This window comes from Pholcus phalangioides, unplaced genomic scaffold (genome assembly GCF_987345545.1).
Source record: "Pholcus phalangioides strain wild (caught in Gottingen) unplaced genomic scaffold, Ppha-v1.0 ptg000024l_1, whole genome shotgun sequence".
Taxonomy (NCBI): Eukaryota; Metazoa; Arthropoda; class Arachnida; order Araneae; family Pholcidae; genus Pholcus; species Pholcus phalangioides.
Window position 1 is genome coordinate 10,760,640 of NW_028301616.1, and position 27,917 is coordinate 10,788,556.

The following is a 27,917-nucleotide window of genomic DNA, read 5'->3' on the forward strand; positions in this document are numbered from 1 at the left end:
CAGAACTTTAGAAGTAAAGTTCTTTACTCACTTTACTGAAAGAAATATTTTCAAAATTAATGAAAAATATTTCTAGAATTAATGAAAAATATTTCTAGAATTAATGAAAAATATTTCTAGAATTAATGAAAAATATTTCTAGAATTAATGAAAAATATTTCTAGAATTAATGAAAAATATTTCTAGAATTAATGAAAAAATGTTTCTAGAATTAATGAAAAATATTTCTAGAATTAATGGGAAATATTTTCAGAATTGATGAGAAAATTTTTCGAAATTGCTGAGAAGTATTTTCAGAACTGATGAAATATAATTTCATGATTATTGAAAGAAATAATTTCGGAATATGTGGAGAGAATTATTTTGCAATTCAGGAAATTACATAATTAAAATATTTTAGGAATTAATGAAAGAATTATTTTAAAATTAAAGAAATATTTCAAAATTTAATGAAAGTAATATTTTAAAATTAATGAAAGATTTTAAAAATTACAGTAAATAAAAAATATTTCTACAAGTTTTGAACTATTCAAAGAAATATTTCCATGATTATTTGAAGAAATATTTTTAGAATTATTCAAAGAAATATTTTCAGAAGTTAATAGAAAATATTTCCAGAATTATTGGAATATTTTGAAAATTGTTGAGAAAATATTTTCAAAATTAATGGAGAAATATTTTAAGAGTAAATAATTTCAAAATCACACAGTAACGAAAAATATTTTCCGAATGAATAAAAAGTATTTTCAGAAGTGATGGAAACGTGGAAATATTTTCAAAAGTAATAGAAATATTTTCAGAGTTATGGAAAGAAATAGTATTTCAGAATCAATGAAGATTCATATTTGATAAAGTAGTTCAATAAAAAAATAATTTCCGAACAAATGAAATTCTCGTCAGAATAATAGACTCCCCCTGTTTCACTGGGTGCCTCTTTGAACCTACTGTTCGAAAAGCTACTTTGTGAAACTAGATACCGCAATTGACTTGTATACCTCTGGCTTCATAAGTTTCTTTCCTTTCTTTTTTGGCCCGCAATATCTGAAAGGTTGAGGACACCTACCTTAGTACAATGACGTAATATTTGTTTGAAAACCATCTGAATTCTGTGATAACGTACAGAATATGCTACATACCGACCAATAATTGTCACGTTAAGATCCTTGATAGTTTTCTGGTGGTCAAGTCTCGGATTGTCGGTCGATCCTCCTACTATCATGATGAAAAAAGTTAATCGGTATTCTACGCCATTGCCTTTCATTTTCAAAGTATCCCCCACCCCACCAGAATAGCGCAAGGAGACTTGTACACTCCCCACAAATGAAAAAGTTATTTGTAGGAGGATAATAGCCCTGCAAACGAGGCTTATGTACCCCCTGTAAATGCGTAGAAAACTTACAGTAATTAACTTTGAAATATTGGTAAGAAGCTTGGATATCACCCCCATACACTCCACCAGAGGTGAGTTAATTCTTTATAATTTTTTTTCAATCTCATATGATGATTCTCATCAAATATTTTTTCTTGTTTAGATTAATGAATGCTAATAAAATCTCATGCGTGCGGAAAGGGACCTTCGACGATCTGCATAACTTGAATTTGCTGTAAGTTTTGCCATGTTTTCAAATTTTTCAATTCAAAATTGAGGAATGCTATATGAAATTTTAGTGCTTTAATATATTTTGGAATAGCTAATATTCAAATAATTTATGTGAGTTTTACTGTGTTTACTTTACGGGATTCCTATTGAAATTTGGCCATGGATTTTCACTTCTAAAAAATCAATTGGTCATGGTGTGACGAAATTCGTTAGGGCCTCACTAAGAAGTACGTTTTTTAAAGTAAATTTTAGAAGCATGGTAATGTCATTACAGGTGGCACCGCTGTCTCAGGTCCTTTCTCCTGGTAGGAGCCAACCTTAAATTTCAATTACCTGGACGTGCACTTTCATTCCCAAATTTTTGTCATTTCTGATGGGACGCACATGATTTTTGTTCTTATTCAGGTTCAGTCCCACATCCATGATAAAAACCAGTTCCTGATCACAGTGCAGCATGAGTTGGCAGTTTTGGACGTCCTCTTTCATTGCACATCCAACAATGTTCCCGTTGATTCCTGGTTTTGTCAGGTCTAATCATCGAATGAGGAACTTAGTGGTTTGCAATGGATTACCACTGCTATGAACTCCGTTTTTTCTTTGGGGGGGGGGGGGGAAACGATAAACATAATTTTCACCGAATACCACATCATGACGTAAGCCGAGGCCACACCCGTGTCTAGCTTGACCCAATGCGTTGCGAGGTTGGTCATGGTAGCGAATAGTGTAGCCGCTCCACCTTTGACAATGATCGCCAAATGTTGAGGGCTAGTTGAAGAGAACAACCAAGACCTTCCAGCCCTCCATCCAAACCCGTCAATGGATCCGTCTTCCTTTATGATCTTCCCCTCCGTTTGGCCACATATTAGCCAGAAAACGTCAACAGTCAATATGGAGAGTGCTCTGAAAACAAATATTCACCAAGAAACATTGGATCTATGTGCAGCCAACCTATGCAGCTAGTGCTTCATTGCAGCAGAGAAAAACAGACATTGGAAGCAAATATTTGTAATGCCTATTGGACCAGGCTGGACATGAGTATGACACTAGCTTTACAGTACCTACTCGCGAACAACTGATTTCAATCAGGGACCTGCAGCTGATCCTGAACTATTGTAATCATACCAGAAGGAAAAATTCGGATCACAGTACAGTTGGAATTCTAGCTCAGAATTTCCTAGACGCACGAAATATGTCCACTCGAGCACTAGTGGGATTTTGTTGCCACCCCCTGATGTGACATCACCATGTCATATACCAATCTAGGGCTCCTTGACCCATCAGACTTATGACTTATCCGCCATCTTTAAGCATAGTGTGACGTCAGTATTATCACTATGCCCATTCGCTGCTTCCTAGCCTGCTATATTTGTAAAGATTAGATGTTATTTTGAACAAAAAACTGTTTTTGTCGCTCCAAGATGGAGGACGATGAGTCGGTTTGGTTGTATGGGCACCAATAGCCTTAGTGTAATTATACTCAAATAGAGAATTCCATTAATTCTTGCTTGATATTTAGATTTTTATGGACATAATTCCGAGTCCCAGGGTGAATGAAACACCCGGTAAAATTCATCTTCGTTTTCGTGCTTTGTAAAAATACAAATGCGGTAAAGAAGGAATTTTGATTATTGATTATTACCGCATTTTTTTTTTTTTTTTGCAGGTCACTGTACGATAACAACATACAGACCTTGGCTAATGGGACGTTCAATTCCCTTCATAACATACAGACGCTGTAAGTGTGCGAGCTTTTCCTTTATCCTTCTCAGGTAGAAAATAGTTTGACTTTATTTCATGTACTGATGACAACTTGAAGAATCACGCGAGGCTTTAATTATATACACATCGTTCCGCGGAATGTCATCGAGTAGACATTTTTGTTTTGATCAGGTGAGTTTCGTGCTGTGACCCCCCCCCCCCCCACGCCCCCTTTTTCCCATCAAGAATCTTACGTTCTTGTTTTTTGTTTGTTGAGGAGACAAAACCTGTTTTCATTGTAAGTGTAGACAAAAAATTATTACCGTAGTGTATTTGATCGATGGTTTTTGTTCGTTCTTAAGAAACTTCGCATGACCGTAACGTAACTCTTACCATCCATATTTGGCCACCATTAAGGTCACAAGTCTTGTCCAGATCCTAAACTATTCTATCATGCTGTTGATAGGCGCCTCACTTATACACCACAAAAGCCCTGCCTCCTGCCGCAGTGGTGTCCACAATCCTATGTTATTTGCTCATCAGATCCAAATTCGGATTGCTGAGGGTTTAGCTTATGTTCGTGTTTGATAGATGACAACCAGGACCTGTTTCTCGCATGGACAAGCGGGACACGTGCCCAGGGTCACACAAAGGTTCAAAGACAACATAAGATACCTTTTGTATTTTAGCCCACATGCCCCCCCCCCGTAAGCCTGTCTCAAAACTTGTGACCGGGTGTGCGCAGTGTAAGATGTTCCTCTTCCACTACGAAGGTTACTGTTAAGGTCTACGGGTTCAAATTCCTGCAGCTTATATACAAACCCTATATTCCTAGCTACATTATAGACATTAAGCACATCGTAATTGGCCGAAATCAGTGGGGAACCATCATGTTACTCATAGTAAAATTGTTTGCTGGCGATGTTTAACAATAGATATACTTAATTGTACTTGAATCGACATCCACTGTTGAAGCATCGGTTAAAGCAAAGGACACTCGTACCGAAGGTTGTGCGTTCGATTCCCTCTCAATCCCATCCGAGGTCCCCCCCCCAACTTCCATCTTTATCATTTATTGATTCACTAACAAATGCAGTTCAGCTGCATCAAGATGACAATAATAATGGCTCGCGAACCGAGCGCTCAGCTAAGCTGGGCCTTGCTATCATTCATTGATTCATTAAAAAAATCATTCATTTTTCGTTAATGAACTTCGAAAGTCAGTTTCGCCAAAAGCTTCACCCCTCGCGCGCGCGCGCGACGTTTTGTTATCTTTCTTGCTTGTAGTAACTAATCACCGGCGTGCTAATGCCTCTTCTGTTACTAAAAAAGTAGGGATTGAAATTACGTATCTGGGCAAGAACATCAGAAACAAGTTCTTTACCTGCCGGGGCGACCTTTGAAGACCGGGCACACCCCGCTTCCCATTTCAGAGAGAGATCGAAGCGTTCCCGAAGGATAGGTGTTGCCGGGGCGACCACCCATATATGGCGCCTTCATTTCGCAACTAACTCCACTGGTTGGAAATTACCATGGGTCGATATATGACTGGAGTTGGTGTGCAGGAAAGTAGTCTGTCTCAGAACTTTTCAGCAAAGAACTACAAAAAATTCAAGTAGGCTGTGTCAGACACGGCAGCAAAGTTTTGACATGAATACGTTCTTTATACCTTGAATCGCGTGGTAGGTACTGACTCAACGAAATGGGTATCATCGGATTTGTCTTTGGAATAGCTAACAGCCGATACCAATGTCGTTTATTTGCGTTGTGCACTTGATATATATATAGTAAAACACAATTTCATTACTAAAAGGAGCCGCAAGCATTGTGTTCAGACCGGAAGAGGTATTGAAATCAGAATGGTATCATTGTATTAGTCTTAAAATTGTCTATTAGATCACACCATTGGCCTATATTTGCGTTGCGAATATCTTGAGATATACGTAAAATAAGTTCGTTACGAAAGAAGACCGTGAAGCTTGTGCCCAGACTGGAAGAGGTATTGGAATCAGAGCGATTTCACCGGATTTGTCATTGAAATGGCTAACAGTCGATACCAATGTCGTCTATTTGCATTGCGAACTTCTTGAGATATAGCTTAAAACAATTTTGTTACGAATGTTGGCAGCGAGACTCGCGCCCAGACCGGAAGAGGTATCACAAGATTCACCCGCAGGCACCAAAAACACAGATATATTATGAATACTTCCTGAGATATGGGAGTTTAAATGGTTTTTTTTTGTTACGCAACTTTTTGCGAATGCACCCAGTATCGTCAGATGATTTAAAAGACGAATTCACGTCAAAAATTCATATTTGTCTACTGCGCGAACTATGAGAAACAGGCCAGAAGTGTACGGGAGGTCATAGGCAATCAATGCCCCCTCCCAAAACCGACCAAAACTTTTCGAAGGGTGATATCTTAAAATTTCTCGGAAGAAAATTTTTGTGCCCCATTCAAAGACCGATCCTTCGTATGTCCCTGGAACAGACCCTGGTGATAACAATTTCCAAATTTAATTTGTCAACTTTACTGCAACACACAAATTCTAGTTGAGAAGCCATACTTACAGGTTTATTTAAAGGTATTATCAAAACAATTCTTATTGAAACATCACTCATTCCCAGCAAGACTATTAAGAGCAACTATTGGCTAGTGATTTCTCCAGTTTTCTTCTGCCTCCTAGGTTGAGCTCAAGGCTCAACAAGAATCTCTTCATCTTGTAAAAAAAAAAAGTGAGTTTTTATATAACTTCCCTTGAGGTCTTTCCCGTTTTTTTTATTTTTCTTGACTAAGATTCTACGTCGTCTCTTTTTCACCTTTTCTTTTTAAACCTTATGCTGTGGTCAAGATAACACTGAACAAGATGGGAAAGCGAGAGAAATGTCCCTTCAGGGCTATAAAATACCCCAGATAAAAGAGAAGAGGAAACATCTGTCATCGCTCTTGATGCCTAGTATCACGTCGTTCTTCAATCGTTGTCGGAGTTTTTAAAGCCAATACCATCTTCCTAGAATTTTCGGATGCTATACGAAGGAATCGGTGAATCGGCGTATACGATTATAGAAGTTTGCAGCTGATGATATTCTGATTTTTCGGATGCCACACCTGGTAATTTATTCTGAGCACACAAAATGATTGTTTTTTCAGCCACCGATCGTGATTCTCATCGAATTTTTCCAGCGATTTTCAACTTCAGTATTCTGATGAACCGCATGAAAAATTGAAGGGTGTCCCATAAATTCGTAAAATATAGTTCAGTTCTAAATTGAAGTGAATTGAATGAAGTGGTATTTGAATGCGGTTTGTGAAAAAGTTATCCTCGTGAAGGGGAATTATTTCCTTTATGAAAAAATTATTTCAAATTTTTGTTGATAGAAGGCGTCGCACAGAAGCGTATCACTGGAACTATGCAAATCAGAATCCTATGAAATGCAGGGTATATGTTTACCAGCTCATCTTTGAATTTTTCTTTTACTGGCGCTTACACATAAGATTTCCATTGCGATGTTGACATTAGTAGATAAAGCTACAACACTATTAGTGAGGTTGTTATATTTCAGCCACTAACAGCGGCTGAATCTTTCGGACACAGAAGAGATTGAAGAAAGGTTCCGGCCACCATTCAGTGATTTACATTGGTTTAGCGTCCTCTATCGACAAAAATGTGAACTAATTGTTTTGCTATACCAAAAAAAAAAAAAAAAAGAAAAAGAAAAATCCCCTTTCGTGAGAATAACTTTCTCGTAAACCGCATTGAAATATATAAACTTCTTTAGTTTTGTGAATTTTTAAACTATTTACGAATTTATGGGACACTCTGTATTCAGCATACTCAATGATTTTTTCTTACAATCTCCCAATCGTGATTTTCCTAGACTTTTTTCCAGCTATTTCAGCATTCTGATGTCTGGCATGGAAAATTATATTCATACTGCATGTTAGTAAAATAACGCAAAGAGTGTGTAGAGCCCTCTAATCGATTACTATCTTGGATGGAACGTAACTTAACTTTTGGCTGAAGTATCCGGAGGATCATGTGGTTTCGATTCCTGGAAAAAATAAAAAATTACCACCAAAATTCGCCAAAATGGGAAAATTTGGCACTTTACCGAGCAAAAAAAAAAACCCTTATTCGAGCATTTGCGTTTTGCAGTGGTCTAGTCACCGATTTCAACGCTGTGATGTCTACTCTCGTCGTCACGATCCAGGTTGGAACTACATTGGAGGCATAGCGTTGGTCGGCCGAAATTGATTTTCTACGGTTTTCCAATTTCGATGCGAAAATGCAAGCCGGTGTCCTGTTTGTTTGTGTTTGTACGTCAGGTGGATTGCACACACCTACTTTGTATCAACTTCCGGGTGGCAACATCTCTCGGACAAAAGAATCATTAGCCTTGCATTTTCCAGTCTCAGGTTGTAGGGTGACCACATAAGACACTTATCGCGGTGCATCCTGGTTCATTAGCGACATTATATAATAACATTTAATGTACAATCAAACTTAACATCAAAATGGCCCTGAACATGGAGCGGGTTTGTTGTTCTGATAATTTTCACGTGCTATGTTTTGGGCTGGTTCTCAACCTATATCCATATGGTCTTTTTACGGCCATAGGGTATTCTGGGGGGGGGGGCTACAGGTGGAAATCCTTTTAATTGGCAGGGCATTAAGAATGACTACTAGTAGACCCCATCCATCCCTTTCCTCAAGAGGAGGCTCTTGCTTGAGGCTTGTCCAGTGGTAAACCTTACCCATGCATTATTTTAATTTATACAAAGTAATTAGTAATAGTCATTTTTAAGCAATAGTTAATTTTAAACTCGTTAAATTGATTTACTATGAAATTAAAAAAAAACTAGAAAGGATCTTGTGCCTGAATGAGGAGGGATACTTGTTAAGACCCGGTCACAATAAGATACTATAGCCTAAAGAAGGAACCCGTGTGCTCTTAAAAAAATTAATAATGCAACGCACTTTCAATGCTCATCGTACACTTTTCGTCTTTAACCCTTTAAGTGGTGTTTAGAAATTTCCCGATCCGCATTACAACTGCCACACTAGAAACAAACGAAATGAGAAGCGCACTTTCACTGTGGAAATCAAGGTTCTATCCCTACTACTACCGTCTAACAGTCCCATAACAAAATGCATTGAACGTGAACGTCAACCACCGGCTGAAACAAGACACCAGTGCACGGCGTCACCAGCAGTGAAAGTTAAGAACCCGAGATATTTCGGAGTGACCGAAATAAAGCAGATAAAGTTTGACGAGATATCTCGGGATTGCCACGGTAAGAACTAAACTATACGGCATTCGCCAACACGCCTGCAAAAGAAAATCACGAATAAATCGAAGTAATTTTTGAATCGACCATCAATTTAAACTTTATAGACGGAAATTTCTAGAAAAAAAAATTTACATAAATTCAACGCATGTAATTACATATTCGAAGCTATTACCTATCTCGCCACCAAAAAAAATAAAACTAATAATTTCTAGTTAAGGGGGGCAACTGATAAAAAATTCCAAAAAAATCTTTCAAGAAGTTTTTCTTATATAAATTCTGTGTATTTTTTCCTCCTTCTCCTAAAACATCGTCTTGAGCCGAAAGATAAATATAAGAAAAATTTCTTATTTCTTAAGTTTTTCTGGGGCGAAAAAAGCTTCTTTTCTCTCTCTCCTCAGCCGCTCGACTTTCCTTTCTCATACTCTTTACAAAAAAAATAAATACAAAAATTCCGAAGGTACATCGCCGTTTGGAACTGTTGCCACCAGCAATTTAAGAATCTCGTGTTTAGGTTTCTATCATGTTGTATAACATTTTTTTCTGTAAAAACTCCCTCGGGGGGTAAAGAAAAAAAAAAAAAAACGATGAACAAGTTTCTAGTTCCAGAGATAAAGCGAAAAAATAGAGAACCGGCACTTCCTTCATAATTCAGAACTTCAGGCTTTTCTTAAGAATTTTTTTAGCGTCTTTTCCTCTTATAACTGAATTTCTTACCTCAAGAAAAAAAAGTACGCGTTTTTTTTTTTAATTTATTCAAACTACTTTCGTTCTTAAACCAATTATTACGATTGTAAATTGAATTAGAATACTTGGATTTGTCTTTGTTCTGAAACTTATCGATAGTTGGTGATCGAATTATTAGAAGTCTGGAAAAAATACACTGTATTTGGAGACTGTTGAGCCCGGAAGATTTTTGCATTAAAATTGTAAAAATGCTGTAGATAGGTTAAAAAGAACAATTAAAAATGAGTTAAATCGTGGAAAAATATCAAAATATACGGTATCAATATTACGAATGTTCGAAAATTTATTTCGAAACTGATATAAATTTTGCAATATTTATTTCGTCAAATGCAGTGAAATAAATTTATTACAATATGCAGAGAAACTTCGTTGCAACGATAAATCCCTCTACCACGATATTTTAAAAAATTTCTTTGAAATTACCTTTAGTCTAATGTTAAACTCTCGATATAACGATTTCCTTTACTACGAAAATCCCTTAAATAGCGATATTTTTTGAGAATACGAAACCACTACAATAATATTCTTTGTCAAAACCCGTGTTCAATATATTTTCAAATTTCTCACTGGTTTTTGTTCTTTCGAGGATGTTTAATAAAAGTTATTTTGCACTATCTACCCTCGGAAGTTGTTTATGAGGTCACTGTGAAGTTACATTCTGTGTAGAACTTACAAGTGTTATGCGGTAAACAACTTTACAAGGTGGAATAACCAAGTGAATTTTATTCATCAACTAATTACTTATAACTTTTTGCTGCGAATGAATACTTACAAATGCATTTTATGCTGAAATTAAAGAACGCTAATTCGGGAGAGATGCCAACGACAGAATAAATTCGGCAGCACTTAATAATAATGCTACCTCTCGATATAACGATAGCCCTTCTACAACGATATTTTTTCTTGGTCCGCAAAGTATCATTACATCGAAGCTTTACTGTACCGTACATAGGTGTACGCTGGGAGAAATAGGAGCCCATGTCCCCTTCCAAGCCAACCAAAAGTTATATTTTATGAAAGAAAAAAAGACTTAAAACAGATTCAAAATTTCGCTGCATTTATTCCGTCTGCTGTTTCAATTATGATGGTCAGACTTTTCTTAACGCTCATTAGGAAATGTTGAATGTAACACACCGTAAAAAGATTGCTCTGAATTGGGTCACTTAAATTAAAACCTCAGACTTCCCAAAAATGTTTGTCTATTAAACCATCTTCTCTGAAATCATTGATTTTAGAAAAATACTTCAATTAAAAATTCTTTAATTTTTCTTAACTTGCGCTCCTAATCCACAAACAGTTCACCGTTGTAAACCCTCTTTGTGGACCTGCTGCGCTCTGCCGTTGCTGGATCTGTGATTCGCCTGCAATGTGTTATTCCCTGTGGTTGTTGGTCATGTGGAACACGTACTGCTGTAATAATCGATTTGGAGGCATTCCGTTTCGTTATTTGCGCATATTTTCTTTGACTTGTGTATGACAGCGTCACCCATCGGCTGTTTTTAGTTACTTTTTCCCGTCTTAAAAATTCCCACGACCTTCAGCGATGCTGACCGTGCAAATCGTTTTTTTATTTCGGTTATTTATCCGGTTTTTATGAATTTTTAAAGTTTCTACGAACTTTTTGCAAACCCGGTATTTCCATGTGCTATATATTACCTTATATTCCTGTGTATAATCCGACGCAGTGTATGATTTGTTATATGCGCATTTTATCCATCAAAAATCATTAGCAATAGAAAGTGTGGTTTTTGTGAAGTCTTTGTAGAAAAACTGGCGATTCTTCTACTCGTATGTAATAATTTTTACAAAAATCCTTTTTAGAAATTAATATTTCAAAACAATTTTTGCAGAAATTAATACTTTAAATATATTTTCAAATATTTTTCAGAAAGTAATTTTCTGAATATTTAATTTTTTTCAACCCTTTAATGTGCAGCTTTGCATATATTCAAAGGGTCTTTTAGACGTTCATTACTGCAGCCAGTTTTAATAAAAAAATTCAAAATCGACTTTGCACACAAGCTGAGGTAATTTCCTTTCTATTTTATATTTGGAATTTGCTGGAATGTCCCAATTAACGACAACAACTTTTGGTGGTTGCAGACCACATGTGGCTGTGGTTTCGCTGATTTATTGAAATGTTTTGTTTGCTTTTACCTTGAAGTTTGCAACCCGAATTTTTTTCCTTGCTATAGTGTGAATAACAAAAAAGGTAGTTATATATGCTGAATGTAATATTACTTCAATACATTTATTTTACGGGTGATTTTTTTGACTCTGAACAGACTCTTTAATGCCTTGTATAGGCAGTGTAATTCCAAATAGATTTTTTAATGATTTTTCAGGCTTTCTATACGTGTCATCAATTATTAAAAGAAATTATCGCGAAAAAATAGAGCATTTAAGGGTTGACATATTCGCTCATTTTTGACGGTTTTAAATGGTTTTTAATGATTCATTTTTCAAGTCAAGAATTGAGGTACACTACACGTGTGTACTTAACTCAAATGGTTCTAGTAAAAACATCGAACGAAATTAATAAATTCATTTTTTTTAAATATTTTTGAAGGACATTTTGAACACCTATCAATCAAAAAAATTTTTTTTAATGGCCAATTTTGGTTCAGGTGTGAAGAGGTTGAGAGTAATTTTTGTAGAAAAAATTATGTAAAAGACAGTATAATTTGCAATTATAAATTCCTCTTTTAAATATTTAAAATAATGTCTTTGTTAAAAAATTAATTTGTAAAAAATATCAATTTAAAACAATTTTTAAATATTTTTCACACTATATTAATGACTTTAATATTATAACTTTATTATATTATAACTATATTATAACTTTAATTCCATATTTGTGATTGAGATTACAGTAAAACCCCTTTTTTGCGGATACCGATGGGTCAAAAAAATTCGTAAAAGAGGGATGAACGTTAATCAGGGTTTGGAAATGCATACTTTTAATATAGAAGGGAAAATTATTATATATTATTATTATTATTATTATATCTGAGGGACGTCCGTGTTGAGTGGTTTTACTGTATTTCTTAAAAAAGCTGCAGAAAATGTAACGCAGATATATAATCTTCAAAAAAATTTCCGTGATTTTTCAACGTATAATCTGTGGATGGATTATAGCAGGAAAACACTGAACAATGAAAAAAATATTGACATTTCTATAAATGACTTCTAAGAGCAATATTTACGCTTCACTAATTGAGAGTTTTAGCACACACAGGGTTATACATTCCCTACAAACATTTATGACATTTTACGTACCTAATCACATATAATTGGAAAACATTTTGTAATTGGAAGTGTGTTTCCCAAGTCAATGGTTGCACAGAGATGTCAGGCTGGACAAACAACTTGGGACAACATTTTTTTTTTGTCAGAGAATGTATTTCCTCATATAAATGACTTGTCATTGGCTCAGTAGGGCTTTCCAATGGATGAGCTCAATTTTATTAATTGTTATTTCGGTGAGATGGGAGAAAAAAAAAACGAGAGTTTCCTCTAATTACTAACGGAACCCAACGCATAAATTTCCATTGCGTGCGGTTTTGCTGTGGGAAGTTTTGCGGGTAAAAACTTTTCTCTTCCCAGTGGGTGGTCCACGAGTTTTCCCGTCCTGCTCCTCATCTAATCATTGTTACCTAGGATTATACTCAAACACCATCAACATCCCAAACCATTTGTCTCCTAACTCATTTGGAAGAGACTCCACCAAAAAGTCTCATCAGAGTTTTCCGTCTAAATCACATTCCACTAATTATCTCTCTCTCCTCTTTTGGCTTCAGATGGGGGGATAGGGAGAAATCACGCGGCAATCGACTTAATTCACGCGAATATATTCGACTAATTATGGATATCAATTGCCTAATTGACCGAAAGCAGTCTTTTGAATAATACAAGATATCTGTGGCGCTCCTGCTGATTTCTGGTTAATTTTAGTGGGATTCGTGAGTCTCTATATTTCGCTTTTACTTAGCTTCTAAGCAATGACTCTAAGGAGAGCCGATTTTGTTCTTGTCATGTGAGAGCCATTTCAAGCTGAATCCGGCATATATATAGATATCATAAATTTTTGAAACATTGAAATGTTATTAGGCTTTTAATTACCAAATGGAAATCGCAACTGAGGTTTAAAACTCCAAAGGCAATCAGAGATACAATAATGCAAAAGGTGGATTTAATAGAAAAATTAGATCTTTATGCAGATGCGTTCAAGTTGCATGTAGTGTAGACTGTTACACATTGTGGCGCATCGTTTTATTTTTTCTCAGTCAACTTTTATCGTAAAATTTCACTAAATTATTTTTGGTGACTACGTATTGTATGGAAACATCATATAAATTTTAAATTATTTGTTATTCTTACTGTAATGGTGAAATATAGATTTTTGAAAAGGCAAAAGTGTTCCAAGATAAAAACAAGGTGTTTTGTATCTTGAAACATTCTTTGTTGCACCTTAAAACAGGGTAAAATTACAACGACAAAAAAAGGAATACAAATGTTACAGGAAAAAAATAAGTATAAATCAGGTAGTGAAACATAAAATATCAAAATAATGACACAAATATCATTATCAATATACATATATAAACAAAAGTAACAATAATTTAAGGTAGGAACGTATTTATGTAGATTAAATGCATAATTATTCATTATTATACTTGTAGAAAGGAAAATTATGTTTCTAAATCCTAAGTTCTGTCAGTTCATTTGATGCTAGGTATTGCATTAGAGATACAATGTCTGTGATGTCAACATTTGCTGTACCTGATAAAAAATAAAATATTTTCTCACCTCTCCCCCCAAAGGAAATTCACTTGGTAAAAGTTTTTGTTGGACGCATCGTACACTATATATACGTTGTTTTTCCCAACAAATTTGACCAGGAATTAACCCAAGGAGACTGGGAAGAGAAGAAATGGATATAGCTGAAGTATTTTTATACGGAAAAAGTATAGAACTGAAATCTAAAATAGAAATTGTATTTAAAAGCAAAAAAAGTACTAAAAATTAGCGTAAGTTTAGCATTTCAGGGTAAACTAGGAAAATTTTAAGTTTTATAATGTTCTAAAGTACGCGATACTCTATTACTTATTAAAAATAAATTCATTTTAATAATTTAATTTACAATCAAAATGAATTCTTTTTTCATGATTCATGGCATGATTGAGCACTTGGTACGATTTATCAAGAGAATGCATAGATTGTAATTACTAAATATAGTTCACGGAACTTGAAACGTTGAGAAGTAAAACAGCAAAAATAAGAGCACTATTTTTTACTATATGCACCTACTTGCAAAATCTCTGACAGTACCATAGACAAAAAGCTAAAACCACCTTCAATCGTAAGGTTAAGGTTTCTAATATCTTACACTCCAAAAAACATCGGCTAGAAATCAGTACAGTCAAAACTATTTCAGGTGTTTCAGTGTTTACTCTATATGGTCAAGTGTGTAACAATTTTCCCTCTTCTCCAGATTATGAACGGGCCCTTGTCCAATGAACCAATCTGACTCTTTCGACATTTTTATCCCGTCTGTGAAGAAATTTAAAACAAGCTTTGTACGAGGGAATAGATTCTTTTTTAAATTTTAATTGTTCCAATTTTTATTTGGGGTCTTAAATTTATTCAGCTTTAACGCAGCCATCGAAAACTTATTCAGCGTCTATAAAGCATTCGAAGAAGTAATATCAGCTTTAATACAGCTTCCAAAAAAATTATTTCAATTTTTATACAGTTCTCGAAGAATTGATTCCATTTTTCAACCTTGTTTTTGAAGAAGCGATTTAGTCTCTATATACTGCCGGCAAAAGAGTAATACAGTATAAACATCCACTTGGCTCTCGTCGAAATAATTCAGCTTTTATTCGTCTCTTGAAGACGTTATTAAGACTTTATTCGTCTCTCCGAAACGCTATTCAGCCTTTATTTGTCTACGCGAAACGTTATTCAGCTTTATTCGTCTCTTGAAGATGTTATTCAGCCTTTACTCGTCTTTTAAAGACGTCATTAAGCCATTATTCGTCTCTAGAAGACGTTATTAAACCTTTATTCGTCTCTCTGAAACGTTATTCAAAGTTGATTCTATTCGCCCTTGAAGACGCTATTCAGCTTTTCTATTCGCCTCGTGAAGATTGTATGTAGTTTCTACACGAAAGATGAAGATATTCAGTTTGGACTCAGCCTTCAGAGAAGTAGTACTAACTTTTTACGGAATTCGAGGGAAAGTCACATCAGCTTCAATACGTATCTCGAGTACGTAAAATCAGCTTTTGTCCGGAAAAAAAAATCTAAAATGAAATATGGTCCCCAAGTAGAAAAAGTTTGAAGACAATAGCAATTTTATAACTTACTGAAAAGATCATGAAATAATGATAAAAATTAATATATACTGAAATACATTAATATTGATTGAATTATCATGGCTACATACACACACACACGATGTAAAAAAACATTAATATGATCGTACAACTTTCTCGCATTCTCTCGAGAGAAAAATCCTAATATTATAGCATTTTTCAAACGGCGATAGTCTTGAGGGTTATGCTAAGGGTCATAGAATAGAATATAATGGGAGGAAAAATAATTTAACGTTGAAATAAAGCATTCCTTATGTCAAAGTAACTTTTATGAGCCGTCGCACTTTAAACTTGAAGTGGTTAGGGCTCGAGGCTTTTTTTCGGTTTTTATTCGTTTTAAGGGCTGGGCCAATGACCTTGTCGAACTGAGGGGGAAAAAACAAAAATAATGATAATAAAAACCTCTAAACAAACCGGAAAATATAAAGAATAACATACATATAAGTTATAATAAAAAACGCAAATATAAAACAATCGGCAATTCATTACAATAGTTGCTGCTCCTGTTTTTGTTGCGTTTTCTTTTTTTCGGCCGTACGGTACACTCTCATTCGCCAAGGACGATTACACGGGAAATGAATGGTCATATTTCAAATGGATATGCATGACATACTTCTCATTTCCATCGTTTCTTGTTGGCAGATACTGTTACAACAGAGCGCATGCGCTTCCTATTCCCGATTTGGAGTTTTGACAAAGTTCAAAGCCGTTGATTGAGAAACAAATTTGAGAATCCACGTTGCTTCAGTTCCCTAGAGCTGGGATTGAAAATTTTGCGGCCTGGTAATGCTTGTATTTATGGCTTACTAGCAAAAATACCCGGCGCTGCCCAGGTTTTCTTCAATTGCTGGGAAGATTGAAAAAGTGACAAACCATTATAAAGGAATGAACTATAATACTGGCACCATCAAAGAAGTGACAAACCACTGTAAAGGCATGTGCATGTCTGAAACCCATTGTTAGGGAACCACGACAACCGAAGTAAACATTCCGAAAGTGACTGTTGGGGCCCTGGAACCGGTTCACGGAATCTTTGCCCCCGACATTTTGCCTCCGTTACATTTGGCGCCAGGAAATTTCGCCCCTGACATTTCACCCTGGTATATTTGCCCCCCTCCCGGAAATTTTACCCCGACATCTCGCCCCGGACATTTTGCCTGCCCTGACCGTGTGAGTGACCCTATGAGTGATCAAGTGAACTGGAAATTTACTCCCTTCACATTTCACCTGCTCTGACCGTATATGTGAACAGATGATTGATGGTAAGAATGACTATGTAAGTGACCGTATGAGTGAAAGTGAGTTTGACATCTACTTGTGATACTTTGCCTGCCCTGACCAAGTGAGTGACCCTGTGAGTGATCAAGTGAGTTGAACATTTCACCTGCCCTGACCGCATGAGCAATGGCATGAGTGACTGTATAGTGAACATAGGAATGATTGTATGAGTGACCTCACGAATGATCATGTAAGTTATTTTATATCGGTAGACATTTATACCGATTGCCATTTCACCTGCCCTGACCGTATGAGTGACCGTGGAAATGACAGCAGGAGTAACAAAGTGAGTGACATTCCAAATCAAAATTTTGTTCCGAGAGGATCAGGAAAGCTTAGCAGTCAATTGGTAAAAGCTCCGAATAACCTGCGTGTCTCATGAGCAAGTTCAAATGTGTCCCAGCCGGAACACGAATAGTATTTTCCCGGGGCTTCCAAAAATGTCCTCGGACTCTCAAGAAGTTGATAATGGATCCACCGGAATGTGTTCCAGGGCAAAGCAGAAATTAGAGTGAAGATCTGCTTTGGTTATAGCATTGGAGTCCTCTTAGTTCTCTCAGTGTTTGACTAAGAAGCACTCGGGCGAGCACTGACCGATGAACACCGGTAAGTCCCAACTTGACCGATTCCTGCATTCCGACAGCGAGTATCGCAGGGCAAGTCCAGCGGCATCATTCGATACAGTACCTCACATTAAGAGTTTAATCGTTTCTGAAAATCTATTTTGCACTTTTTTCGCAAAAAAACTACAGGGGATACGAGATAGTTGGATTAATATTCCTAATTTATAAACTATCTAATTACAAATACAACGCCACAACAGGCAAATTGCCCAACGAGGTGGCTGACTTAAGAACATCATAAATCCCCGAGCCATTTTTTGGAGGCCCTACCTACTACTGCTACACCACACACGCACCCCGCCCAAGTAAAATCATGTTAGCGTCTGAAAGGGATAGTTATAGTCTTGAAAGCGACCTGCTCAGCAATAAATACCTGATATTACAGAATATTGATCGATCAAATGTTATCGTTAATATTGGAAATAAGCTCTGGAAACGTAAGTATTCCCCCGTGTAGAGTGAGTGAGTGAGTGACGGCTTTTGTCGTTGTGGTCATTTTACTTAGCATGTGGTCGTAATGGTTGTACAATGGCTATTACCACTACTACGAGTTGAGAAAAAGTGTTCCTACTCCCCACTTCTTTAGAAAATAAAGTGTTTTGACGTAATTGGTTTTTTTTTTCCTCCCTTGCTCCCGACTCGTGCTTTTACTCGTGTCTACCCCATCCTAAAAACAGAATCAATAACGGGTGGGAAATAACTGCCACATTGTTTTGACATGTAGTTGAAAGGTAGCGTTCTATGTTTTTCTTTTCTTTCGTCATATATAACGTTTTTTTATCCCCCCGTCTCTCGCTTTATATAAGGTTTTCCTATAAACTGGCAGCTTTTTTTCCCGTTAGTAAAGATAGACGCGATCTTTCAGCGGTGAAAAAACTCGAGCTATTTGGCTTCTGATTCATTCATTTACTGTTTAAAACGAACCTGAAGCTATTCGTCTTTCGCAGGGAAATGGGATGCAAAGCGGTCGTGTTGGACATTAATGCTAGAAGATAATTTTTCGAGAGTGTCTTAACGAGGAGATCGACGCACCGGTGAATTTTCAGACGATTGCTCATCGGAATTTTAAGGGAATAATTTTGAAACATTTGTCTTGACTTATAGAGAAAGGAAGTGCACTGACCGTATCAGTGCCCTGCTCTTGGACTCGGTGCTCATCACGTCGTCTTGCGTATGTGTTTAGTTTTAGTGAATCATTTTTCCCGGGAAAAGATTGTTTTTATTTGTGGTCTTTGTGACGTGGCTGTTTCTGGCTGGCATGGAACGGAAATTCCTCAAATTCTCGTCCGCATATCTTTTGTTTCATCTTTAGTCGATGGTTTCAAGAGGCTGATAGTTCTCGAGGTTGATGAGCTCATTTGTATATTTCACTCAGTTATGATTTGTATTCGAGTGCGAGTAAGGACAGTTTCTGCAGGGAAATAACTTTCGAATGCAAAAAATGATTATTTTTGCAGAGAAATATTGTGTAAGGGTTATTCTCGCAGGAAAACATTTTACTACGAGTAAGGCTGAATGGAGAAGGGAGATAACATTCAAAGTTAAGGACGATTTTTGCAATTACATTACATTCAGGTGTGTCGGTAAAGATTTCTGCAGGGAGATAATAACATTCAAGTGCAAGAATGTTTAATTTTACAGATATATATTTTTAGGGGCTACGAGTTATGATTATTACCGGAGAAAAACAACATTTAAGTGCAGTAAGGATGATTACCTCTGGGATACAACTTCAGGTGTTTAAGGACGATTTCCGCAGGGACATACATTCAGGGCCGTGAGTAAAGATTTCTGCAGGGAGACAACATTCGAGTACCAAACGATTACAACATTCGAGTACGAAACGATTACAACATTCCAGTACTTGCAAATTCAGGTACTGGTAAGGATGATTCCAGCAGATCAACAATATTCGAGTACAAGTAAGGAGGATTTTTGGAAGAAGATAACATTCAGTACGAGTGAGGAATATTTCAGCAAGGGGTGAAAACATTCGAGTACATCAAAGTGAGATTAGTTCCCTCGGGAAGCGGACTGGGAACAGTGCACGAACTCCCGTTTTGGAAGGTTCGAGTTTGAATCTTTGGTTATGCCACCTCTTCGTCCTTAATGAGACAATGAAGCTTAAGGACAATCCAGATCTTGAGCATCGCGTTTGAGTTTAAAATTATCGATCATTTCATTAGGTTTTTGATCTTTCACATCAAACACAGCCCACATTTTACTGCCGATGGGCAGGACGGTGCCGGACTGCGTTATTCCACCCTAAACATAGGGTTTTAAAGTGCGTTAACACAGATTTGCTTATGGGTTACGCTGATTATCTAAGATCACTATTATTTCAGCGCTGCCGGAATTACATTTTAAAGCAAAGAAACTTAGAATTTTATAGATAGAAGGAAGGCTGGTATATACTGATATGGTGCACCCTATTTGTTGACGTGTGACCCTAGCTCGGATACTCTACGTCCAGTAAATTCTGTCTTTTGAATCGCCGGCTGAAGCTTCACAAACGTTTCCGACACAGAAGAGGTTGAAGAAAGGTTCAAGTTTTAAAGGTGCAGAAGTCAGTGATTTGCTTTCGTGTGGTGCCCCCTATCAAGAAAAATTTTATTTTAGCGTGCCAAAAAAATATCCTTCTGAGAGAATAAGTTTTTCGCAAACCATATTGAAATATATCAATTCCTTCAATTTTTATACTATTTACGAATTTGTGGAACGCACTGTGTACCTCAAATAGACAATCGCTCAATCAGAATGCAACTTTTTTTTTGCGACCATTTTATTCCGGTGGTAGCTGTTACCCGCGGCTTCTCTCGCTGGATTTGGTAATCTGAAAATGGCTTGGAGATGATTTCCCCCATATCACGTTTGATCCTCGTGATCTCATTGGGGGGGGGGGGGGGGTTGAATTTTCAGAAATCTTGTCTTAGGCCGGTATTACACTATAAAAGTTTGGTAAAAGTCCTTTTATAAAACTTTTATAGTGTAATACCGGCCTTACGCCGGGGTTAAACTATAAAGGTTTGATTAAATCCCTTTTATAAAACGTGCAAAAATCCAACCAATAAAGCTCATAGGTTACATTCGAGGAAATGCCACAAATAATCTTATTGGTTGCATTTTTTAAATTTTGTAAAATAACTTTTATCAAACTTTTATAGTGTAATACCTGCTTTTGTGAGTCTTTATATCATATAATACTGACTAAATTTCATATATATAGCTTCAGCGATTTCGGCTCGGCGATAATAAATCAGCCAGTCAGGACATGTTACTTTATATATAGATGACTGAGGATAAGCCGACATCTGTGATAACTAGGGCTAAGAATAGATTGAAATTTTCAACTGATTAATCAAAATTTTTTAACCGATTAATCGAATTTTGGTCGAATATTTTTTGTGACCATATAATATTAATAGAATACTACAAAATATAATTTATTGATTTAGCTCACCTATTCGGTAGATGTAAGCAAATATAGAAACACGGGCTAAGAAATTAATGCTGCCCACTTCAAGCAATTTACTATGCTGAACATAATAATTGCCAAAACTTGTGATTTCTGCACTTGGATCTTGTCATTTTTTTAAATGATTATTCATTCGATTAAACAGTTGCACGTTTTTCTACAAACTCTTCTCGAATGGTGCCTGTGAGGAGATGAGCTGATACTTTCAAGAATACAAACACTGTACGTGGTGGAGACAATAAATTCTGGTCTCGTTTCCTGAAATTCGATTTCAAATTGAAATCATCAGTTTTCGTTGAATCGAATTTGATCAAAATATTGATTATAATATTTTTCAATAAAGTCACTTATCAAAATGTTCTGTATGGTTTATAAGACATCTGATCGGTTTTTCAAACAAATCAAGTTAATTCGTAAACTTTTAATAAAAACTTCAATCGAATTTATCAGGCTAATTAACTCATCTAAAATTTTCAACTACGATTAACAGTTAATCGATTAGTCGGACCCGCACTAATGATAGCCACTCCGATTGCCACAGAAATGGATGCCCAAACAAGAAAAAAATTATTAATGTATCTATCATAAAATACCGAGTTTGACTATAAGAAATATTTTTCTTTTCAGGAAACACCTTAAACTATACTTAAAAAAAACCTTTTTAGTCAGACGCGGGGGAAAAAAAACCAGTCATTTTCAAGAAAAATGCAGTAGCAACAACAGAGAGAAGTTATAGTATCTACAAAGTGTATCTCTATATATATAAAATGACCGCGGGGATGTCGCATCCAGACCTTGTTTTACGGTCCCTTTCAACGCACCAAAGAACTGCCATTAAAAGTTCTCTTGGCGTTTCTGTTTTTTCTACCTTCTCCATAGTCTTTATTCCACTTCTTTTGCTTGGTATGTGTGTGTGTGTCTTATACTTTATTTTTTGCCCCGTGTTCTACTTCAACCCAACCCAGCTCGCTTTTTTTTCTTCTTGCTTTTACCTTTTGTTATCCGCCAGAGAACAAAGAACCTCCATAAAGTGTCCATTTGGTGGCTTCTACTGATGAAAGAAAAAAATCTGAACCACCCATTAATTCTTAATCTGCCACGGACATTTTACAAAGACAATTTTCTTTGGAGGCCCACCGAGTTTAAGAAGGCGATTTACTTTTTCCCCTCTTTACTTTATTTTTTCTAGCTTATTTTTCTCCCCGCTTCGTCCTTTAGTTTGAGGTAACAGAGCTTGGTATGTGATCCGATGGAGTCGTTAAAGCTGCAAAGTAAGCTCGAAAAAACATTTTAAATTAAGTTAGATATTTATATTATAAGATATTAGATTCTGTATACCTTGAATATCGAATTGTAATCATAATGGCATGTAGTGAATTTTCTGCTTTGTGCAACAATAAGAAATTTTTTATATTGAATTTAGGATGTAGAAATTATATTTGTAGTTTTCCTGGAAGAAATCTTTAATATTCGAGTTTCAATACAAATACAACGCCACAACAGGCAAATTGCCCAACGAGGTGGCTGACTTAAGAACCCCCCGAGCCATTTTTTGGAGGCCCTACCTACTACTGCTACACCACACATGCACCCCGCCCACACCCCTTGGAAATGTTGAAGCTTCAAAATCCTATCCTCCACTTTACAAAGGCGACAATTTGATACTTGCAACCATGTCAGTTCAGGAGGAAATTTCGATTTCAAGGGGTAATTCTTCTTCTCCGTAATAGAGAGTTTCTGCTTAGGTATCTCAACTTTTATTTGCGTTGGAGACAAGCGAATTTTTCCAGCTCCTTGACCAACTAGAGTAAGTCCAACACCATGCAGCACAATTGAAATCTTACTAATCTCAAAAGCATCTATCTGCACATAAGTACAAAACCAACCTCGATCGTGATCGAAAGCAACCGCTGCAGAAATTGATCTCTCAATTGTTCCAGAAAGCAATTGCTGCAGAAATTGATCTCTCAATCGTCCCAGAAAGCAATTGCTGCAGAAATTGATCTCTCAATCGTCCCAGAATGCAATTGCTGCAGAAATTGATCTTTTGGATCCAGCCGACCACCACTGCGAGGATCCGGGTTCGAACCCCACAGTGGTGGTCGGCTGAAGTTGGTTTTCTGTGGTTCCCAACTTCAAGGCGCAAATACGAGCCGATCTCCCCGTTAAAAAGTCTCGCCACAGAGAGCAACAGTCCTACAACGGTAAATCATTCAACCATAACACTTCACTTCACTCATAGTTAGTAAAACTGGGGGCAGATGACAGCACTACACATAACAAGCATTACACAGAAACAAACTTGACGTCAGGTTGCACTACACGTACACGCACATTCCCGCATGTACCAATTCGTTGGGGGGGTTCCGCGAGGGGGGGGGGGGTGCATGTGTGGTGTAGCAGTAGTAGGTAGGGGCTCGGGGATCCATGATGTTCTTAAGTCAGCCACCTCGTTGGGCAATTTGCCTGTTGTGGCGTTGTATTTGTATTTGTATTTGTATTTGTACAATCGTCCCAGAAAGCAATTGCTGCAGAAATTGATCTCTCAATCGTCCCAGAAAGCAATTGCTGCAGAAATTGATCTCTCAATCGTCCCAGAATGCAATTGCTGCAGAAATTGATCTTTCAATCGTTCCAGAAAATAATCACTGCAGAAATTAATCTGTCATAGCGCTATTAGTCGTACACCCTGTCTTTTATATGATTCTGATTTGCATATTTCCAGTGATTTGCTTTCGTGCAGCTTCCTCTATCGTCAGAAATTTCAAGTATTTTTTTCTGTACAAAAAAAAAAAAAAAAATCTCTTCGTAAGAAATTTTTTTTCGCAAATCCCATTCAAATGTTCCTTGAGTTATTTTCTTTAGCTTTATGTACATAAAGTATGCACCAATTTATGACACCCTGTACACTTACGGATAGTGATTTTAGCAAAAAATGTAACCTAGTTCTAGAAGAAAACTAGGTAAATCCTATGAACTAGAGGACACTATTATGAAGGCCCTCCGTTTTTATACCGTCGTACTGACCTGGAAATAAGTGAAATTTCCATATTTTTGTAGCATTTTATTAATCAGTTTTGAATGAAAAATTTAAAATAGCAAGCATGCAACTGTATGACATACAAAGAGGAGAAGCTGTGAATTAAAAAATGAAAAGAATTGGCCATATTTAGACATTTTTTGGCAATAGCAATAACTCACGGGTGGCTGAATGGGTGCGTGACTTTTACTGCTACACGAATCACCGCTGTAGAAGGAGCAAATCAGAAGGCAAAATTAGAAATAATTGCAAAAAAGTTTTGTCTAAAAAAAAATATCTCTACACAATGATTCGCAGATAAAACTTTTAGTTTATGATGCATTTCATCTAGCTGGGAGTTTCGGAACCGTTTTCCTGATGCGGCTTGTACGCCAGAAGGGCGCCAAAACTATGCCTCGAGCTGCCCGTATACTTCTAGATTCAGTGCTGATGAAATATGGTCAGCCGTAAGGGGTGGTGGAAAAGTAACTCAATCAACGGTGAATGAGAGCAGCATTCGAAAGGGAATACAAACATTGATAGCACTAACTACCACAGCAAGCAAGGTATCGAAGAAACTACGTATAACTATAACTCTATGTACATCAGTATTTCTTAACCTTTCTGGATACAAGGGCCAGTAAAATGTCTGAAACAGTGGTCAAACGCACCACTTGTGTCCCGTATTACGGGACATTCCGTTAATTTCTGTTTACACATTTCTCTCTCCCTTTTTTTTTCAAAGATACATATTTGAATTTGCAATATTTACTAAAATCGCGAGCACGCAAGCTCGCACACAGTTTTCATAATATAAATTATGTTATGATAATTATGGCCAAAAAATTATAAACATTCATCTCGCATTTATTAGATCCCATATTTTTGTTTCATTTTGTTTATCAGGTTTAACGTTTTGTCCACAATTTTTATGGGATTTTAATTGCGATTAGTGAGTGTACGCACTTCTCTGAAAATGTTTTGGATGACGATTGGCGATGCCCCGCATATTTTATGGATTATTATTTAACATCCCAGGTTTACTGAATTTTAATATTCAGAATGAAATATGGTGACCTTTTGAATATTTTTTTTTCGTGATATAAATTTTTTGTTTAGCGCGATTTATGGCAGCCCTTCATTTCCACACCCTTCAGCAATTTTACCAATAATTAGCAAATTGCTTTTAAAGCAATAAATTGCAATTTTTGGCAAACTTTAGTGATATCCGGAATTTAGAATCGCAATTTCCTATATTCTTTTCGATGTTGTATGGTAAATCTAACTATGAAGGTATAGTTTTATTCTAACCTATATGGGTATTACTAATATAAATTACAATGGGTGAATAATTTTATCAAGTCTGCCTGCGGACCACCTATGCCAGTGGTTCTCAAACTTTTGTCACCCGCGGCTCCCTTACTCAACTCATGGCTCATCTGTGGCTCCTCAGAATAGCATAATAGATATTTTCTTGCAAAAGAACCATTTCAAAGCTTAAATGGGCACACAAATGAATATTCCTGGCTTCCCACGACAAAGGTTGGCGACTCCCCTAGAAACCACGTCGCACACTTTGAGAAACCAACGCCATCGTCGCGGATCAATTGTGGTCCGCGGACCATAGGTTGAGAAACGCTGCTCTATGTCAGTATATTCTTGGCACCTCTTTTAGAAGCATTTATCACCATTATCACGATGAATTCTGGAAATGATGCATTTCTCAGATGTGGTTCGAAATCAACGTCGGATCCGCTTGGACAAACTCTAGACTTTATTTCGTTTTCTTTTAGAGACTGTTGCACTTTTTCCTAACTTGTTTGTGTGTTTTACTTTTTCCAAGTCTAACGGCATTGTTTTTATTCGCCGCGTATCCCTCTGACGACACTAAACTTCCATAGGAAACGCCTCGCAAAACTCTCTCGGGAAGCGTTTTCCCTCTTCCCCGGCCGTTAAAAGTCCCGGAAAAAAGGAAAAGAAACCTTTTTCCAGGATTTTTCTATATTTTGTTCGACTCGGAGCCCAAAAGTCGTAAATTTTCATTTCGATCCGTTTTATTCCCCATAGAGAAAACTTCCTGTGGACGAAAAACCTTACCAAAAAAAAAAAAAGTTTCTCTAATTTAGTCAAGTGGTGACAGAGGCCTAAAAACCAATGTAAATACATGTCGGGAGTCATTTTTCTTAACAAAAAAATCGTCAATATAATGACGTTAACTTGACGTTTTCTTCGATTTTCTCCCGTTTCCATTAATTAATGGTCCCTTAATGGGAAAATAACTCGCACATGTGTTCGTTCTTTTTCTTTAAAACATTTATTAAAATTCGTGTGAATTTATTAAACTCTTAACGGCTTTTCACACTTTTTGACGTTTAAACGTATTCTTTGGCGTGAAAATTTGTCGATCCACGGAAAATATCCATCATTTTTTTTTTTTCTACGTGTAAATTTCTAATTATTTAGAATGTATTTTAATGTCCTTTCCCGGAATTTTTGACGAGTCAGAGGGAAAATAATGGCCGTTTTGTCGTCGTCTCTTTTAGTTTAATTATTATATATATATATATATATATTTTTTTTTCAAATTTTTATACCCTGACAGCAAATTGTTCAGACGTGTTATAACGCATTAACTCGTTATGACGGCAACGTAGATCGAAGAAATCACGTCCGACGTGACTTTTACGCATATCGATTCAAACTAAATGTTTTAAAATTTTCGTTGGTGCGTAAATGAGTCTCGGATATCCGGTGAAAAGTTTCGCTATAAATTATTTTTGCATTCTTCTATTGATATTTGAATCGTTTACGTTGTTTAATTCATAATGAGGTGAAAAAACAATGTATATCAATTCCAGCTAATCTCTCCGATCGTTTAAAAGACGTCCATAATAGAGCGAGAAAAACTAATTAGGATACAAAAAACGGCCTGAAAGGCTTAATGCATCTACAGGCATAATGCCTAGGGTCTAAAAGCTTAATGCGTACGTATTTTCAGCTTTTATTCTTCATTTTTGTGACAAAGTAATATTTTGCTTAAGTAATTTTTCATGTTTTGGACTTGGATTTTTTGGAAATTTAGTTTTTGGATTATTTTGATATGAAAAAATCGAAATTACAATAAATAAATGTATTTAAAATATATATAACTAAATTACAAGCTTAGACCTTATAAAGTTGTTTTGCTTGAAATATTACTTTAAAAATATTTCCGTAATTTGTTTGAATTTAGATTAATTGATGTGAAAGCAATATTTGTCGGTAGTCTTAGTCAATGACGTAATTGAAGGGTGCGCAATTTTTACGCGAGAGTGTCGGTCGCTTAAGTGATCTAAATGCGCGGAAAATCACTTAAATATCTCCTACTGGATGCACCGCCAGGTATTCAAGGAACGTAAATATGTGCAGCAGGACGCTTTTGAATTATCTGTAAATGTGCCGCAGGTCATTAAAGTGATCTGTAAATATTCCACGAGTCATTCAAATGATCTGTAGATGTGCTGCGATTGCATTGTATTATTGATTATGTGAATGAATAATTGTGGAACGAATCATCCGTGTTTCCATTATTTCTTATGGGGAGTTTGATTCGAATAACGAACACGTTCGCGGAACGAATTAAGCTCGTTAACCGACGTTCCATTGTATATGTGTATAATTTCCCATCAAATCTACAATTATTTTCTCATTAAATGTGAATTTTTATTAATTCTAAAATGACTTTCTCATGAAATGAGAATTTCGATGAATTCTGAAATTCTCATGAAATGTGAATATCCATCAGTTCTGAAGTTATTTGAAATTTAT

General features: G+C 36.2%; 1 protein-coding gene across 3 annotated transcripts in view; it reads left to right on the forward strand.

Annotated features, from left to right (window-relative positions):
- sli (slit guidance ligand) overlaps window positions 1-27,917 on the forward strand; it is a 273,161-nt gene that overhangs the window by 186,406 nt on the left and 58,838 nt on the right. For all 3 annotated transcript variants that reach the window (XM_089251401.1, XM_089251403.1, XM_089251402.1), the window contains exons 13-14: window positions 1,533-1,604; window positions 3,264-3,335. In XM_089251401.1, coding sequence (XP_089107527.1) covers window positions 1,533-1,604; window positions 3,264-3,335 — 144 coding nt within the window. The remainder of the gene's footprint in view (window positions 1-1,532; window positions 1,605-3,263; window positions 3,336-27,917) is intronic.